Source organism: Diabrotica undecimpunctata, chromosome 4 (genome assembly GCF_040954645.1).
Source record: "Diabrotica undecimpunctata isolate CICGRU chromosome 4, icDiaUnde3, whole genome shotgun sequence".
NCBI classification, from domain to species: Eukaryota; Metazoa; Arthropoda; class Insecta; order Coleoptera; family Chrysomelidae; genus Diabrotica; species Diabrotica undecimpunctata.
Window position 1 is genome coordinate 9,761,866 of NC_092806.1, and position 14,713 is coordinate 9,776,578.

The following is a 14,713-nucleotide window of genomic DNA, read 5'->3' on the forward strand; positions in this document are numbered from 1 at the left end:
TTACAAAAATAGATCTAAAAATGTGTGACCAGTAGAAATGTAGATGAGTGATTTGGCTTCCATCAACATTTACAATGTCAAAATTATTTATGCAACCAGCAGTACTTTACGTAGATGTCTGCTCCACGAAGCTTCTAAAAATTCTGCTTTTTGCACCTTTTATGCTACCTTCATTTTGAGTCCTTAAAATTTGTGAGTAACAATGTCGGAATAGTGCCCTGGCGGGAGAGTTAACCCCCAAAACCCTCCTGGATGCGCCACTGCATAGGCAATATTAATTGTAATTTAAAAAACTAAAAATATCCACATTCGGTTTATTAACCGCATTAATCAATGTATTTTTGAAATTTTATGTAATTTGTGGATTAGTATTTACAAATTACCAAGTTATTAATGAATAGGCACTCCCATTATTCATGATTATTTTTCTTTTTTCATTGAAAGAAGTCTGCAACCGTTATAATAGTTTATTTGAGCTGTTAATAGTGAGTATGTTTCAATAAACTTATCAGAATACTCAGAATATTGCCATGACGAACGGTCTATAATTTAACGTTTAACGAAATATTAAAGCTTGAAGAACACTGCATAAAGCAATTAAAAAGTTGCCTATATTTGGCGCAAGTTAGCCTCAACTTAGGGTATATTTGTTAAATAAGGGGTAAATTACTAGATAAAATTCAATTACGAAGATAGAGTATAAATAAATATTTGAAGGCAGTTATAGAACAGAATTTACTTATGAATAATAGAGAGTTATAAAAGGTGTTTTATAAAATCACCTTTATTTTGACATATACGCGTGCGCAGTTTTGCGTCCTTTATTTTTGTCCTTTCCTGTAATCAAATACAACTGTATTTTATTAAAAGAAAGGACATTGTGACGTCAGAGCTTTGGTACTTTATAGTCCATGGGACGATTTTCACATTTGGTCCCATTGAAGATAGCTACAAAGGAGCTGTGAATTAAATTCACAAAACAAATTTTTGACGTTTGACTGTGTTGTCATGTCTTTATAATGTATATGTTGTAGGCTTCAATTACAAATAGAGAAGCTTTCAAAAATACATTTTTATTATATTACTATATGAATTATGCAATTTTTTTATTTTTTTATATACAGCACGAACGAATAAATACTCGTTTCTTCTCATATTAATTGCAGTTAATTATTACAACATTTTTTTTGTATTTGCCTTTGATAATAAGCTAATAGATTTGGCAATCCTCAAACCACCAGTTGCCAGATTATTACAGATGGTCACCAGATGCCTGTGGAAAGTACCTGAATACTATTCTTATTATTTTTTTAAAGAATTTCTTTTTTACTATTAGTTTGCTAAAGTTCTATTGGATTTTTATTAATTATAAATCACATGCTATTTCCCGATTTAAAAACATGGCAACACAGTCAAGCGCCAACATTTCGTTCTATGAACTTTAATTGACAGCTCACTTATAGCTATCTTCAATGGGACCAAATGTGAAAATCGTCCTAGTCCATAGCACCGTCCATAGTCCATAGATAATAATTAGAAAGTCCATAGTCCATTACAGGACGACATAAAACACCTCTCGATGCACCTCTTCAATAACTCTCTAATAACAAATGTGAAGTTAGCTACTTTAAGTTTACTACTTCAATGCTCAAAAACACGTCAAAAATCACTAAATGATGTTCAATGGTCGTTTATGAATGTGATTGTGTTTATTTACTGATGATATTTACATATGTAAAAATTTTATTGTTATGTATAGGTGTGTAGTTTATTAAATGAACTGTTTACAATGGAACCAAAAATTTATCCGAAAACTATAGATAAAATTAAAATGAAGCGTCGAAGAAGCAGTGTTGGTAATGATATTAAATCACCTAAAAGAGAAAGTATGTCTGCAGTTATTATGGATAATGGAGCATATAATATTAAAGTTGGGATGTCGAAGGATGAAAGACCCACTGTTGTACCTAATTGTATAATGAAGGCGAAGTCCGAAAGAAAAAGACTCTTTGTAGGTAACCAAATAAATGAATGCAGAGATTGTTCTGGACTTTATTTTCTTATGCCCTGTGAAAGAGGGTATATAACCAAATGGGACGTACAAAAACCAGTTTGGGATTATATCTTAAGTAAAAGTGTGTGCCCAGTGGATGATAAGCCAGTGATCATGACACAACCATTGTTCAATTTCAAATCTATTCAAGACTGTATGGACGAAATATTCTTTGAAGAATATGAAGTACCTTCTATGTTTCGCTTAAATCCCACAGATTTAGCTGTACTCAAATATATCGAGGAAAAAAACTTACCAGAAAATACGGCTTGTGTTATTGTAGACACTGGTTTTAGCTTTACTCATGTTATCCCCTATGTTAAAGGAAATAAGTATTTAAAGGGTATTAAGAGATTGAATGTTGGAGGAAAACTGTTGACAAATCATTTAAAAGATCTTATATCTTATAGACAGTATAATGTGATGGAAGAAACTTATGTCATCAATCAAGTTAAAGAAGATACATGCTATGTAGCAGAAAATGTAGTAAAAGAGCTTCATCTTGCTGCTAACAAGAAAGACAACTCTATAGTGAAAAACTATGTTTTGCCTGACTTTAACAATATTAGAAGAGGTTATATCCAAGATCCTAATGATACAAATCAAAAGGAAAAAGAGGAAAATTGCCAAATATTGAGGCTAAACAATGAACGCTTTGTAGTGCCTGAAATATTATTCCATCCATCTGATATTGGTATGAAAAGTATGGGCATTGCTGAGGCTGTGGTGAAGTCAATTTTGTGTTGCCCAAAGGACCAGCAAGAATATTTGGCTAAAAATATAGTTCTTGTAGGAGGAAACTGTAATTTTTCAGGTAAAAATTTAAATCTACTAATAAAGTTCACTCAGTTTGAGAATATTCAACACAAAAATTCACACTACACCTTATTAATAGCTGAAATACAGCTATTGTTAAAAAAAGAAGAAAAATCATGAAGGCTATGAGCATATTATGTGGTTAGTTATATAGTTACTTCCAGTTGAAGTCAAAATTTGACCAATGCGCAATGTAGCAAAAAAATTAATTACAAACTTTACTGGTCAGTTGGGATCATAGGCATATAATACAAGATAGGCTGATTGCTGCAACTGACCTTTTCTCTGTCATACTCGAGGAACAGGCTGGGAACCATCAGTCTATCTTGTATTATATATCTATGGTTAGGACTGGGTTCAGTGAACAAAGTATACCAGCCTGTAGTTCGTTTTTTTTTTGTTTGTTATAGGTTTGTAGTGATTGCAACACTTTGTTCCCAGTTTTTGTTTTTAACAGTTCTACTAATTGTTTTATAATAAAAAATATATTTTTAGGTTTCAGAGAAAGAATGTATGCAGAACTAAGGTCTCAGCTGCCTCAAGAATGGGATGTGTGTGTTTATCTTCCTGATGATCCAATTTCGTATAGTTGGAAAGGGGGCAGTGCTTTATTAAAAGTGCCAAATTTTAAATCATTTTTAGGTAAATCTTCATCTAATATATAATTCATTTTATAATACTTATTGCCTATTTTGATTTTAGTCTCTAGATCTGAATACGAAGAGCTTGGTTCAACCATCATCCAACAGAGGTTCAACAGCTGGATGGTAGACAATTCAGAGAAAGAGGAGGAAGAAAAAAATACCGAAGAAAACTTTAGTTACCTTGATAAAATTAAAGGAAAATCAATTTTTGGCAAGCAAGATGCCACTGCTAATGATTTACAACCAGATACTACTGCTAGTACTTCAGTGTTTGAAAAAAGTGACTCTTTGGCCAACGCTGATAATAAAACTGATAATCCCGAAGTTTCAGAACAAGCTCAAGATGTTTCTCAAACTGCTGAAAGTGAAACTAGTACTCCACAAGTTGGTAGACCAAGAAAAACAGTATTGAAAAGTCATAGTAGTTTGAATGAATCTTCAGAACAATCAGAAGATGAAGAAAACTTGATGGATTCTGTTGAATTGTTTCCATTTGGAACAGACTCATATTTATAAAAAAAATTGAAACTTTTATATTAAAAACTAACAAAATATATTTGTCTTTGATTTAAAAGAAAATACTTATTACTAGTAAAAAAGCTTTATTTGGTTCACCTGATCTCAGTTCCAAGTAAAGTCTGATAAAATTGGTTATTTTGATTTTGGTACATTGGTTAAATTTTGGCCTACTGGAGGTGACTGGAAATTGCTATACCCATAGACATATATATGCACAGACTGAGCAGTCTGCAGAACTAAGTGCTGACACTATCTGTTTTCGTCTTTTTGGTGAGGGAGTGAGGAATTTTCTTGTGCTAGAGAGCAACTGCAAGAGATCTTGTCAAGTACACTTCCCGTCATATAAAACTGGTACACTTTTTTTTCCCAATGTAAACCTGTGTTCAGACTGGACACAATGGTTCGTGAATTAATTCGTTGTTGCCATCACAGATAACGAAATTTCAGTAAATTTAAATAAAACTTAAAACGTAAAAAATAACGTTCAAAAATGTATAAAGTATTTAGATAGGTATTATTTTTATTATTAACAACAAAAAACCGTATCTAATACATTTAATAACCAGAGAGAGGATTAAGTTAATGTCCAAAATGTTGAACGATATTTAAACGTAGGGTATTGGCACAGGAAACATTGGAATGCATCTACTGTAATTTTATACTTTACTTAATTACTTACCGAACACAAACTGTTGACTGTATGTTATGTCAATAAGTTTAGTAACAGGCAAACTACTTAAATTAATTTATTATTTATTACATAAACGATAAATGTGAAAAACTAACATTATACTTTATCCTACATAGAAAAATGCTTTTCAAAACGTGACAGTATTACATTACAATCCAATATCTCACTGTAATGTTCCTTATGGAGGTTGAATCTACACCCTAGTTGTAATCCGTTTTTATCTATAAAGAGACTATTACTTTTTTACATTATTATGTATAAAATGTAAACAAAAAACATTTACCTACCCATTGACATGCATATTTTTTTCAAAATTAAATGATTTACGGTGTATAAATGATAATGAGAATAAAATTAAGCGGAGTAAGATATCATCGTCTGTCTTAAAAAATCCTCTTATAACAGAACTGAAAACTTCTCGAACATATCCGAACGATTAAACATAATTAAACATAAAAAATATTGCTTGCCATCAGTCACATTTGACAAGTTTGTCAAAATGAAATATTTTCACAAATTATAATTAAACACGAATCAATGTATGGGTACTGAGATAATGGAAAATTTCAAAATTAATAGAATTTTTTGAGATGTATGTTTAAATAAATGTTTAAATATAAATGTGACTGACTAATCGAGAACGCTCGATATTGTTTTAGATTTTAATATACTAAAAACTTGCGACCTGTCGCACAGCCCTGCTTTTAGCTGGTTTGATATAATATTTTCGTTGAACTGGCAACGTTGCCTTCGAAATTAGAATGACACATGTGAAAAGCTCAATTTACACAACTTAAAAAATACGATTTTCGATTATAAGAGTTGTACCAGTTTTTTATGACGCGAACGGTACATGCAGTGGGTATGCTAGGTATAGTATAATATATGTCTATGATAACCAAACATTTATGCTCATAAGCAATATTTAAACAAAAAATATTCACAAGCAGTTTAGTAACAAAATAAAACTGCATCAATTCCAACACAAGTTTATTTTTGAAATTCTATAGTTTATAGATTAGTATTAGTTTATTATATTAGTTATAATTATTCTTTTTTTTTTTCAATAAAAGAAATGCGCAATAAGTTTATTTGAGCTACTAATACTGATGGGTAGGAATTTTTGTTGTATGTTTCCAACAATGAATCTGTCAAAATACTCCCAAACATAGTGAACAGACTATAAAAATACATCAAACTCATTTATAATTAAAATATTTTGACATAAGAACAGTTGTTACTTTTATTAAAATGTATATTATCACAAAATATGTATATAAGTTTATGCCTGTACTACATTTATCTAAGAATTTATTCTCAATCACAAGATCCATCTAACCAACCATCCCTCCACCTCTCATTGACTTTGGAGCAGTCGAATACATCTTTGCCTATTTTTATATTCACTTTATTATGCAATTTACATAACCATTGGCTTAGTGCTTCCTGGGATTTCGTTTGTGGAGGGTCAACTTTTAAGCTAAAAGTTTAAAAACCGAAATTATTTGTGATATATGTCATATCTAACAAACTTACTCATCCCTCAAATCTTTAGCACAGTGGTCACAAGGGTAAAACCTTGAAAAGTGGGTAAAAAATTCCTTCATTGCTTTTTCATCTTGAATAGTTGGTTTGTCGGGATATTTCGCGGCCATTGTATGAAGCAGACCCCATGTCTTATTGCCTAACTCATCTTTATCCAAAGGACAGTCCTCCCTTCTTGGTTTCTCAACATGTTCCTAAAAATTAAACATTTGACACAAAATAATAAGTGGTTTTTAAACGAGTAACTAAAACTTACTAAAAATTTGTAATAAGTTTAAAACTTACACTGACAGATCCATTTTCTGTACTTTTCTTTTTGGCAGATTTGACATAGTCTGAAAAACTCGTACACTGCCTACACTGTTCGTTATCTAATGGTGAAGGACGTCCTGGCATATCATAAAAAAATTTACATAATATTTGTTAAAATCTTAATTTTTTCCTTGTCCAAAATTGCTGATGAAATTATATTGTATTGACTTTGAAAGCAATGAAGTTTGATACAAACATGTCCATGTGCTTTTGACGTTTGTGATGATAGCTGAACAGCCACAGGCAAGTGAATTAATTTTCTTCATTTTCTCTCATGTGAAGTCCGTTTACACAATTTTACAGTTTGCAGTTATACTTGCAAAATGCAAGAAAGTTGCCTAAAGGCATACGCAGTATGTCGTCAGCTGATTATTTCCTGCCACAGCACACTTCCACCTAGCAGTGCCAGTCCCGTGTTAACAAGTAAAACGACGATTAGCGTATCGCCTAGTGCTAGGGTGCGTAACTATATATACATGACGTAAATTCAAAAGGCACGTAAACTACTCAGAATTGCACTCATTTTAAAGTAAGGAAAATCAATATAATCCTAAAATAACAAAAAAACTACGACAAGAAACTAATTTCTTGCAATTGCGCGATAATCGGTTTGGTGTCATTTTCATGCAAGTCTAGGGGAATTTGTAGGAAGTTTGATTTTTCCACAATGGTCTCTAATGGTCTTATCCACTATCTCCGTTATCGGCGTTCTAAATTAGTAACTAAAAGGCTGGCTGCAACAATAATAATACATAACGTTGTTGCTACTGCCTTTTTCCTTTTATATTTGGCTATTTTTAATAGTCTTGGCATTAGTCCTAATCGTTGGTCTCTAAAGACACGTAAATGATAACAAAGAGGTACATTTGGTCTAAATGGGTGATAAAATAGTTAGAAACGTAGGTAGTAGGAATAACTTTTTTTATTTTAAAATTAATAATCAACTCCACCGCATACAATATTTTGTAATTAGTCCTACGAAAACTGGTATTGTTCATTACGTTTCATCTATTTAGAATTGAAGTCAAATATTAGGCTTACTCTGAATGTCGACAGAATACCCTAAAAATTTAATATAAATTCATTTTTGAAAATCACTTTCATTCAGCCTTGCGTGCTTTTTATGGTGTGTGCAATGCTTGGATTTGGATTGTACCTAATATTTTAACCATACAAGAATTCAATAAAAAAATATATCAGCTTGACTTGAATACAAGTTATTAAATAAACAAAATTTAGTAATTTGAAAATAATGTTTTCTGATGCAAAACAATAGCATTTCGCCAAAAATATCTGGTTAAACAGCGAAGCGTAAATCTACTCCAAAAAAAGAAGAAGACTATTTAGGTTATATCATAGTATTGTGGTTATATTATCATATTTGTAAACATTAAAATTAATAATATATAATAATTTACGATGAATATATTACCTAAAAAGAGGTATGTGCTACATTAATTCTTTAACATGATTGTATTATAATAAACTTTTAGGTGGCATGTCCGTACTAAAGACAATATAGCCAGAGTAAGAAGAGATGAAGCAAAAGCTTTGGAGGAAGAAAAGGCTAGACAAGATAGAATAAAGCTTGCTGTGAGTTTTTAAAGAGTGAAATAACTAAAGTTTCTGTTTCATTTTTATTTAAATCGTATTTTTAGGAAAGAGAAGCTAGAAGAGAATTGTTATTGAACCGAAGTCGATCTACAACTGGATTCAAACCTGATTTTGACATAAAAGAAGACACAAATGATAACAAGCATATTAATTTCTTTGAAGAATTGGAAGAAGGCACTGCTGAGATAAAACATGTAAACAAGGAACATGAAAAAGAGAAGAAAGAAGAAAAGGAGAAGTATGAAAAGCAGATAGGGTATCTAACATATTTAGGGCAAGATACCAATGAAGCTTTAGGCAAGAAAAGTTGGTATGATGTTGCTCCCGATAGATCAGATATAAAACACGAAGTAAACTTAAAAACTAAAATTAGGGAGGATCCTTTGCATATTATTAAAAAGTACAATCTAGAAAGTGACAAAAAAGTAAAACAGGATGATATTCCATCTACTAGTAGAAGTGTGAAAGAATTAGATTCAATTTGTAGACAAATATCAGTGTTAAAACAAACTAAGAAACATAAACATAAAAAACACAAAAAGCATAAAAAACGCAAGTATTCAACATCCTCAGACTCTTCAGAAGACATGGAACTTAAAATTGAGAAACAAAAAGAACTTGAAATCTTGAGAATGAAAAGATTAAAGAGAGAAGCTGAAGAAAGAAAAAAGACAAATGCGGTACTATCAAAACTAAAGAAGAAAGATGATGAACCTGTAGAAAATAGCAATAAAGTCAATAATTTTAAGGCTAAATACAATTCACAGTTTAATCCATATTTGGCAAAACAAAATTATACCTAATATATATATATATATATATATATATATATATATATATATATATATATATATATATATATATACATATATATATATATATATATATATATATATATATATATATATATATATATATAAAATTGTTTATTTTTAGCTTTTTCCTATTGTTGCCTAACAAAATAAATAAAGTACCACATATGAGATCCAATGACGTTTACATTCCAAATTTTGTGACAGTAAGCCATAATTTTTATTTCTTGCAGTGGCATGCACATGCTGCTAATTGTATCACATAAGTTAAAATACCTCTTCCACTTTAAATTTTACTCTCAGTTTTTCTCCACCACCTATTATCTACCCCACTCACTACAACAATCAGTAGAGGTTCCTTGGTATTCTCCACCTAATTTTAGAAGTAAAAAAAGAGTAAATTCTTTTGAATTTTCGAAAATTTTATGTTATAAAATTAATTATAACAAGATGGACAATATCTCTTGACATTGTGACCTAGTAATTTATCTATAAAAGAAGTGTGCAAAATGTGAGAAGGAACAATCAAGTAGCTTTTGGGATATGGTGAACACTGACTTGAAAAATTATTCTGAAAAAAACATGTTTACAAAAAAAATCTTATTTTTTTACTTACGCAGTATCGTCTTTTCCAGGCCCATATAGCGACATGTTTTGTGCTAAAATATCTAGAACATCTGTTTGTTACTGTTTTCAACGAACTGTCTTTATGTCGTTGCATCTGTAGCCATTTTATCTGCTCTACTAATTCAATTGTTATCGAGTGCATAATTGTGAGAACTTGAAACTGCCTTATTCCAATTTCTATGTGAGTGCTCACTCACTCCTAAATGCAGATAACTCCATCAATTTTGCTCTGATCACTCTGAAATTTTAACTGGATACTCTTAGAGAGTTATACCAACGAATAAAAAATTAAAACAAAAACGCAAAAAATACCCTACTACTCTCTTAAATGATTATAAAAATAATTGATTTTCCTATTACTCTTTAAATATAATACAGGTTAAGTCAAAATTCATTATTTGCTCAGTATTTTTAAAAGCATCACCCTGTATTAAAAATCAACATCTTAAACTAAAGTCAATGCAGTGCATATGATAAATAAATAATAATAATTTGTTCCTATGCTTATTTAAATTTACATAATCTGTCAATTTTCTGAATTTTTTCTTTCCATAAGAACCTTTTACAGTGTTATAAAATTAAAAAAAAGAACAATGAATGATATGGATAAATTCGTTTTGAAGTTATGGTGTGACACAGGGATTCATTTTTATATAATAAATTAAGGGGCCCTTGAATGCACTGTATGGTGACCACAACCATAACCATCATTGTAGACTAAAGAATCACTTTGAAAAAATATAGCTCAATCAGTTTTTTAAACAATTTATTTTTTTTTAGGTAAAAAAATTATATATACAAAATATATAGACTTAATATTATAGTATGCCAACTTCTTGTGCTCCCTGTTCTGCAATTTTTTTTGCTTCAAGTTCCTGTAATTGCTCAAGAGTAAGCAACGAAACACCCAACTGATCTTCTCTTGTAAAAGGCTGAGCCATTTGCCTCAACCATCTCTTTGCGATCTAAAAGGCAAGCATTGTAGTCAAGTCTCACTACAAAATAAAAAAATCTTACTTGAACACCTTCTTCAGTCGATAAGTTACAATAGGAGTCTTTGAGATGTTCCTGGATCCATTTTGGAAGCTTAGATTTCTTGTCAGATCTGGAGAAGCGCTTATCTGCGAATATCATTATACCATAGTCAGTTTTTCCTCGTATAGCTCTTCCCACACATTGAGCTGCATGTCTCATTGCATCAAAAGTCAGGAAATCGTTTTCTTTAATCTAAAAATTACAATATGCAGTATTCAATTTATTGGAATGTCAGATTGTATATATAAATACCTGAAATTGATCTCTTAAATAATCCAACCTTGCTTTTAATATTCGAGATTGTGTATACACATACGGGATTCCAAACATTAGCACTGCTCTACCCAAATGATGGTCAAAATCAACCCCTTCTGAGACTTTGCCCCTAGCTACAGATAGGAGAACAGCTCCTCTACCAGATTCACAAGCCTAAAATATACCAAATGATTTTAATTGTGATTGAATGAACATTTTACTGTTCATTCATTCATTAAAGCATCCATATATTTCTATTAATATTTCTAGCCATGAGTCATTATAATTTAGGTGATGATATGCTATAGTATTATATCAGTTAGTCAAATAATACCTACCTTAATGTAGTACATCAAAGCAAAGCTTGTCTCAGCTGAGTCTTGCGTTTCGATAAATAATAATTTGTATCTCTGCAGGTTATCAATCACACCTTGATCATACCAACTCGCCACTACTGATTCCAAATATAAATAAGAGGTAAAGAAACACACAATACCATCAGGAACATTTGCTGCGACCTTAAAACACAATATTAAGCATTTTCTAAACAAAAATAGTTATTTTCTTACCTCTACAAGAAGCTGTCCATAATTTCTTATGACAGCATTGTCATCTCTTGTTTCAAACTTAGATGAAATCGCTACTTGATCATTTCCTTTAGAAACAATCTAAAAATTATTTGTTTATTTATAAAAGTCTTAGAAATATTGAATTTTTTATAAGACATCCCCTGGATTACTCTTACTTACCATTGGAAGCAGACAAGGCCTAGCTAAAGTCATGGTAAATGATGACATAATCACAGGATGGAAGTTCAAAATTTTAGGATACATATCTAGAGGAGATAATGTTCCAGATGTTATAACTACAGTTTGAAACCTATCAAATACAGGCTTAATAGCTATGGAAGAATCCAAACAACTGAAACACACAAAAAAATAAATTTATACATACATATACTAGCTCTAAGAAACAATACCTGACATATAAAATGGGATTTGATACTGTAGGGGTTTTGTCATCAAATGGCTCAACAATTACAGTAAATCCTTTGGTATAAGTTGATACTAAAGTGGCTACATGTGTTATTAATATTATAGGACTGAAGTCTGTCAAATCAGCTATTTCTAAGGTTCTCAATAAAGATGCTAAACGTTCAGCACAGAATTTTAAAGGTTTTCTTTCAATACAGACCTAAAATAATGTTTTATTTATATTTATACAGCAGGGACTGTAAATATTTAATAATGTGTATATATATATATATATATATATATATATATATATATATATATATATATATATATATACTTACTTTTGATTGCAAGTCTTTGAGAAATCCCACAGGTGATTCTTGTACTACATGTTGAACCCTCAAACGAGTCTTGATGTACTCAACAAATCTTTTTAAAAAGCTAATAAAATGCTCTGCATTTCTTATATTTCCTGGCACAGCCTCCTGAAGAATCTCATCTGGTAATACTGGATTTGACAATATAACATCAGTTTCTCTGGCAACATTTGCATCTCTTAAACCTTGCACAAGCCTTTGATACTCTTCTTGAAGTTTTCTGGAGTCCTCATCTCTCATCCTAACAAAGAAAAATGATTGCTGAATTATTATTGACAAAATCAGAAATGTAGGGGTATAGATTTCAATATATTTCCTTGCTTTATTATTTATAGAAAAGCTGTTGTAGTGTGTTACATGAAACTGATACAGAGATTGGAATTCATTGAGTCATGTCAAGTTTGGTCTAGTTACAAAAAATTGGTGTTTTGTTTTTAAAATTGCTGTTTAATAGTTATGGTGAATTTGTGCTTTTTTTTGAAGAATATTATGGAATATTTAGGGTCTAAAGAAGCAACAACTCTATGGGTAAATAAAAAAAAATTTAATACTTGATAAAATCAAGAAACAATATCAAAATAACAACTTCATCACAGTATTGCACTCAAACTTGTTTATAGTTTCAACTATACAGTGAAAATGAATGTTTTTATTATGAATTATGGTATAATTTTTTCATATTTTATTATGAAAAAAAATTCTGTGTAATACTTACTCAGCTATGGTTTTTTCTAGTAACTGTATATTAGCTGTGGCTCTTTCTATGGTCTTTTTCTGAATCTTTACACTCATAGAATCTATGCACACATTATCAATGTTGTGTGCTTCATCAAATATCACTACTGCTTCCTTTGTCAGTTCTTTGGAGACCACATCTGCTATTTTTGGATCCAACAAATAATGATAACTGTAGACTACTATATTGGCATATGTAATCTACAAAAACATTGTATTATAATCCATGTTTAAAAAAATGTTTTGGTATGGCAAATACTCACAGCAAATCTGGCAAGAAAATATGGACACCAGTTCCTTTTTCTTCCATACTGCTTTAGATCATCTAAATTATAAACCCCATAAGGTATTACAGATTCTTTGCCATCTATATTAAACTCCTCATAGAAACTGCAAACAGGTACTGTATCATCATCGTTGTGTCTGTCTCTTACATAACTAGCTGTCAGTGAGTGGCATTTTCCATCAACAATCTTACCCTCCCTTTGTGTACTAACCTGTAAAAATAATAAAAAGCATTAACCATTTACATACCATTAAAAGAAAACTAAAACTACCTCTGGGTGTATACACATGTTCTTTCTTGATGATAATACTAAACCGGTTATTTGAGGTTGTTCTCCATCAATCTTTTCATAATACTCTACCAATTTCTTCAATTCCTCCATAACTTTTTCTATTTCTGGTACAGTTCTAGAGCAGTATATCAGTTTTCGAACAGCATGTGGATTTTCTATCATGTATGCAACAATGAGAGATAACAGAGTAACAGTCTTCCCTGTGCCAGAGGGCATTTCAAGTAAACAATGTCCCTAGAAAAATAAACTAATATGGTAAGAAATATAAAACTACATTAGTTCATTATTTACCTTTGCATCTAAAGCTTTTTTTAATTCTGACATATATGCATACTGTTCTGGGTATATATAGTCGTAGGGGAAATATACTACCAATCCATCAACACTAATCCTAAAAATAATTAGTCATAATTAAAGTGTTTAAAATATTTATTTAATAGTTTACCTCATATTGTGTGTTATTATTAACCTGATATTTTGACAATCACCGGTTTATCACGGTTAGAAAAATCTTCTGTTAAAATTATTTATAGGGTTGTGAAAGATAGGAGAGGTTTCAGCCAATTGGTTATAAACACAGACAGATAAATTAAACGTAGGTTGGTAACACGGATAGCCAAGGTTAACGTACGTTTTTATTTGTGCACCCTTCCGTTTGTGGCACTGCTAGTCTCGTTCCTGCGCATGGAGATAAGAAACCATCTTACCTCAATGTTCCTACGCATTGTTCGTTGTCACTGTAACGTCAAAGTCAAGGTTAGTAAATAGACAGGTTGTCTGGTAACTTTACGATAATCAGCGTCGAGAATCTAATTGCGGTAATGACGTCACTGAGAATGCTACATTCAAATTCATTCTCTTTACTGGTTGAAATGAACTCGGAAAACAGCAACATTAAAAATATATTAATCTATGTATATTGAAAAAAAAAATGCTTTTAGACTTTTAAGTTAAAAGCTTTTGGTTAAAAATTGTGGGAGATACCTGCAGAGTTAGAGAAATCGTGCATTATTGTAAATTCCTCCATAGAAGTAAACCTTGCTGAAAAAGATAGTCTACTAAATATTTGTATATCAGAATTCGAAGTTTTTTCCTCAAGAACATCTGATTACATTACTGAATTTTA

At 30.9% G+C, this 14,713-nt stretch overlaps 4 protein-coding genes across 4 annotated transcripts; 2 read left to right on the plus strand and 2 right to left on the minus strand.

Annotated features, from left to right (window-relative positions):
• Positions 1-1,574: 1,574 nt before the first annotated feature.
• On the plus strand, positions 1,575-4,073 carry Arp6 (Actin-related protein 6). Its single transcript, XM_072527833.1, has 3 exons — positions 1,575-2,867; positions 3,365-3,511; positions 3,572-4,073. The coding sequence occupies exons 1-3, from the start codon at positions 1,790-1,792 to the stop codon at positions 4,027-4,029; spliced, it is 1,683 nt and encodes a 560-aa protein (XP_072383934.1). The 5' UTR covers positions 1,575-1,789; the 3' UTR covers positions 4,030-4,073.
• A 1,879-nt stretch (positions 4,074-5,952) lies between these two features.
• On the minus strand, positions 5,953-6,840 carry Alr (Evr1_Alr domain-containing protein Alr). Its single transcript, XM_072527834.1, has 3 exons — positions 6,554-6,840; positions 6,260-6,462; positions 5,953-6,203 (listed from the first exon to the last, which is right to left on the minus strand). The coding sequence occupies exons 1-3, from the start codon at positions 6,662-6,664 to the stop codon at positions 6,041-6,043; spliced, it is 477 nt and encodes a 158-aa protein (XP_072383935.1). The 5' UTR covers positions 6,665-6,840; the 3' UTR covers positions 5,953-6,040.
• A 1,087-nt stretch (positions 6,841-7,927) lies between these two features.
• Positions 7,928-9,026, plus strand: LOC140438123 (leukocyte receptor cluster member 1 homolog). The gene is made up of 3 exons (XM_072527835.1): positions 7,928-8,022; positions 8,074-8,173; positions 8,239-9,026. Exons 1-3 carry the CDS (start codon positions 8,000-8,002, stop codon positions 8,995-8,997), a joined length of 882 nt encoding a protein of 293 aa, XP_072383936.1. The 5' UTR covers positions 7,928-7,999; the 3' UTR covers positions 8,998-9,026.
• A 1,356-nt stretch (positions 9,027-10,382) lies between these two features.
• Xpd (general transcription and DNA repair factor IIH helicase subunit Xpd) lies at positions 10,383-14,173 on the minus strand. Its single transcript, XM_072527837.1, has 13 exons — positions 14,033-14,173; positions 13,879-13,978; positions 13,567-13,821; positions 13,273-13,506; positions 12,990-13,210; positions 12,239-12,515; positions 11,903-12,117; positions 11,673-11,844; positions 11,493-11,591; positions 11,262-11,441; positions 10,921-11,097; positions 10,651-10,860; positions 10,383-10,598 (listed from the first exon to the last, which is right to left on the minus strand). Exons 1-13 carry the CDS (start codon positions 14,035-14,037, stop codon positions 10,452-10,454), a joined length of 2,292 nt encoding a protein of 763 aa, XP_072383938.1. The 5' UTR covers positions 14,038-14,173; the 3' UTR covers positions 10,383-10,451.
• Positions 14,174-14,713: the final 540 nt, after the last annotated feature.

Excerpts from the sequence above, each read along its gene's own strand:
- Xpd (XM_072527837.1), bottom strand. Across the intron at positions 11,442-11,492 it reads ATGGACAGCTTCTTGTAGAG|GTCGCAGCAAATGTTCCTGA; the intron begins GTAAGAAAATAA and ends TTGTGTTTTAAG. Across the intron at positions 11,098-11,261 it reads CTTTGATGTACTACATTAAG|GCTTGTGAATCTGGTAGAGG; the intron begins GTAGGTATTATT and ends GGTATATTTTAG.
- Alr (XM_072527834.1), bottom strand. The coding sequence starts at position 6,664 with ATGCCAGGACGTCCTTCACCATTAGATAACGAACAGTGTAGGCAGTGT. Across the intron at positions 6,463-6,553 it reads CAGAAAATGGATCTGTCAGT|GAACATGTTGAGAAACCAAG; the intron begins GTAAGTTTTAAA and ends TTTAATTTTTAG. Across the intron at positions 6,204-6,259 it reads GCTAAAGATTTGAGGGATGA|CTTAAAAGTTGACCCTCCAC; the intron begins GTAAGTTTGTTA and ends TTAAACTTTTAG.
- Arp6 (XM_072527833.1), top strand. The coding sequence starts at position 1,790 with ATGGAACCAAAAATTTATCCGAAAACTATAGATAAAATTAAAATGAAG. Across the intron at positions 2,868-3,364 it reads AGGAAACTGTAATTTTTCAG|GTTTCAGAGAAAGAATGTAT; the intron begins GTAAAAATTTAA and ends ATATATTTTTAG. Across the intron at positions 3,512-3,571 it reads AAATTTTAAATCATTTTTAG|TCTCTAGATCTGAATACGAA; the intron begins GTAAATCTTCAT and ends TTTTGATTTTAG.
- LOC140438123 (XM_072527835.1), top strand. The coding sequence starts at position 8,000 with ATGAATATATTACCTAAAAAGAG. Across the intron at positions 8,023-8,073 it reads AATATATTACCTAAAAAGAG|GTGGCATGTCCGTACTAAAG; the intron begins GTATGTGCTACA and ends ATAAACTTTTAG. Across the intron at positions 8,174-8,238 it reads AAGATAGAATAAAGCTTGCT|GAAAGAGAAGCTAGAAGAGA; the intron begins GTGAGTTTTTAA and ends TCGTATTTTTAG.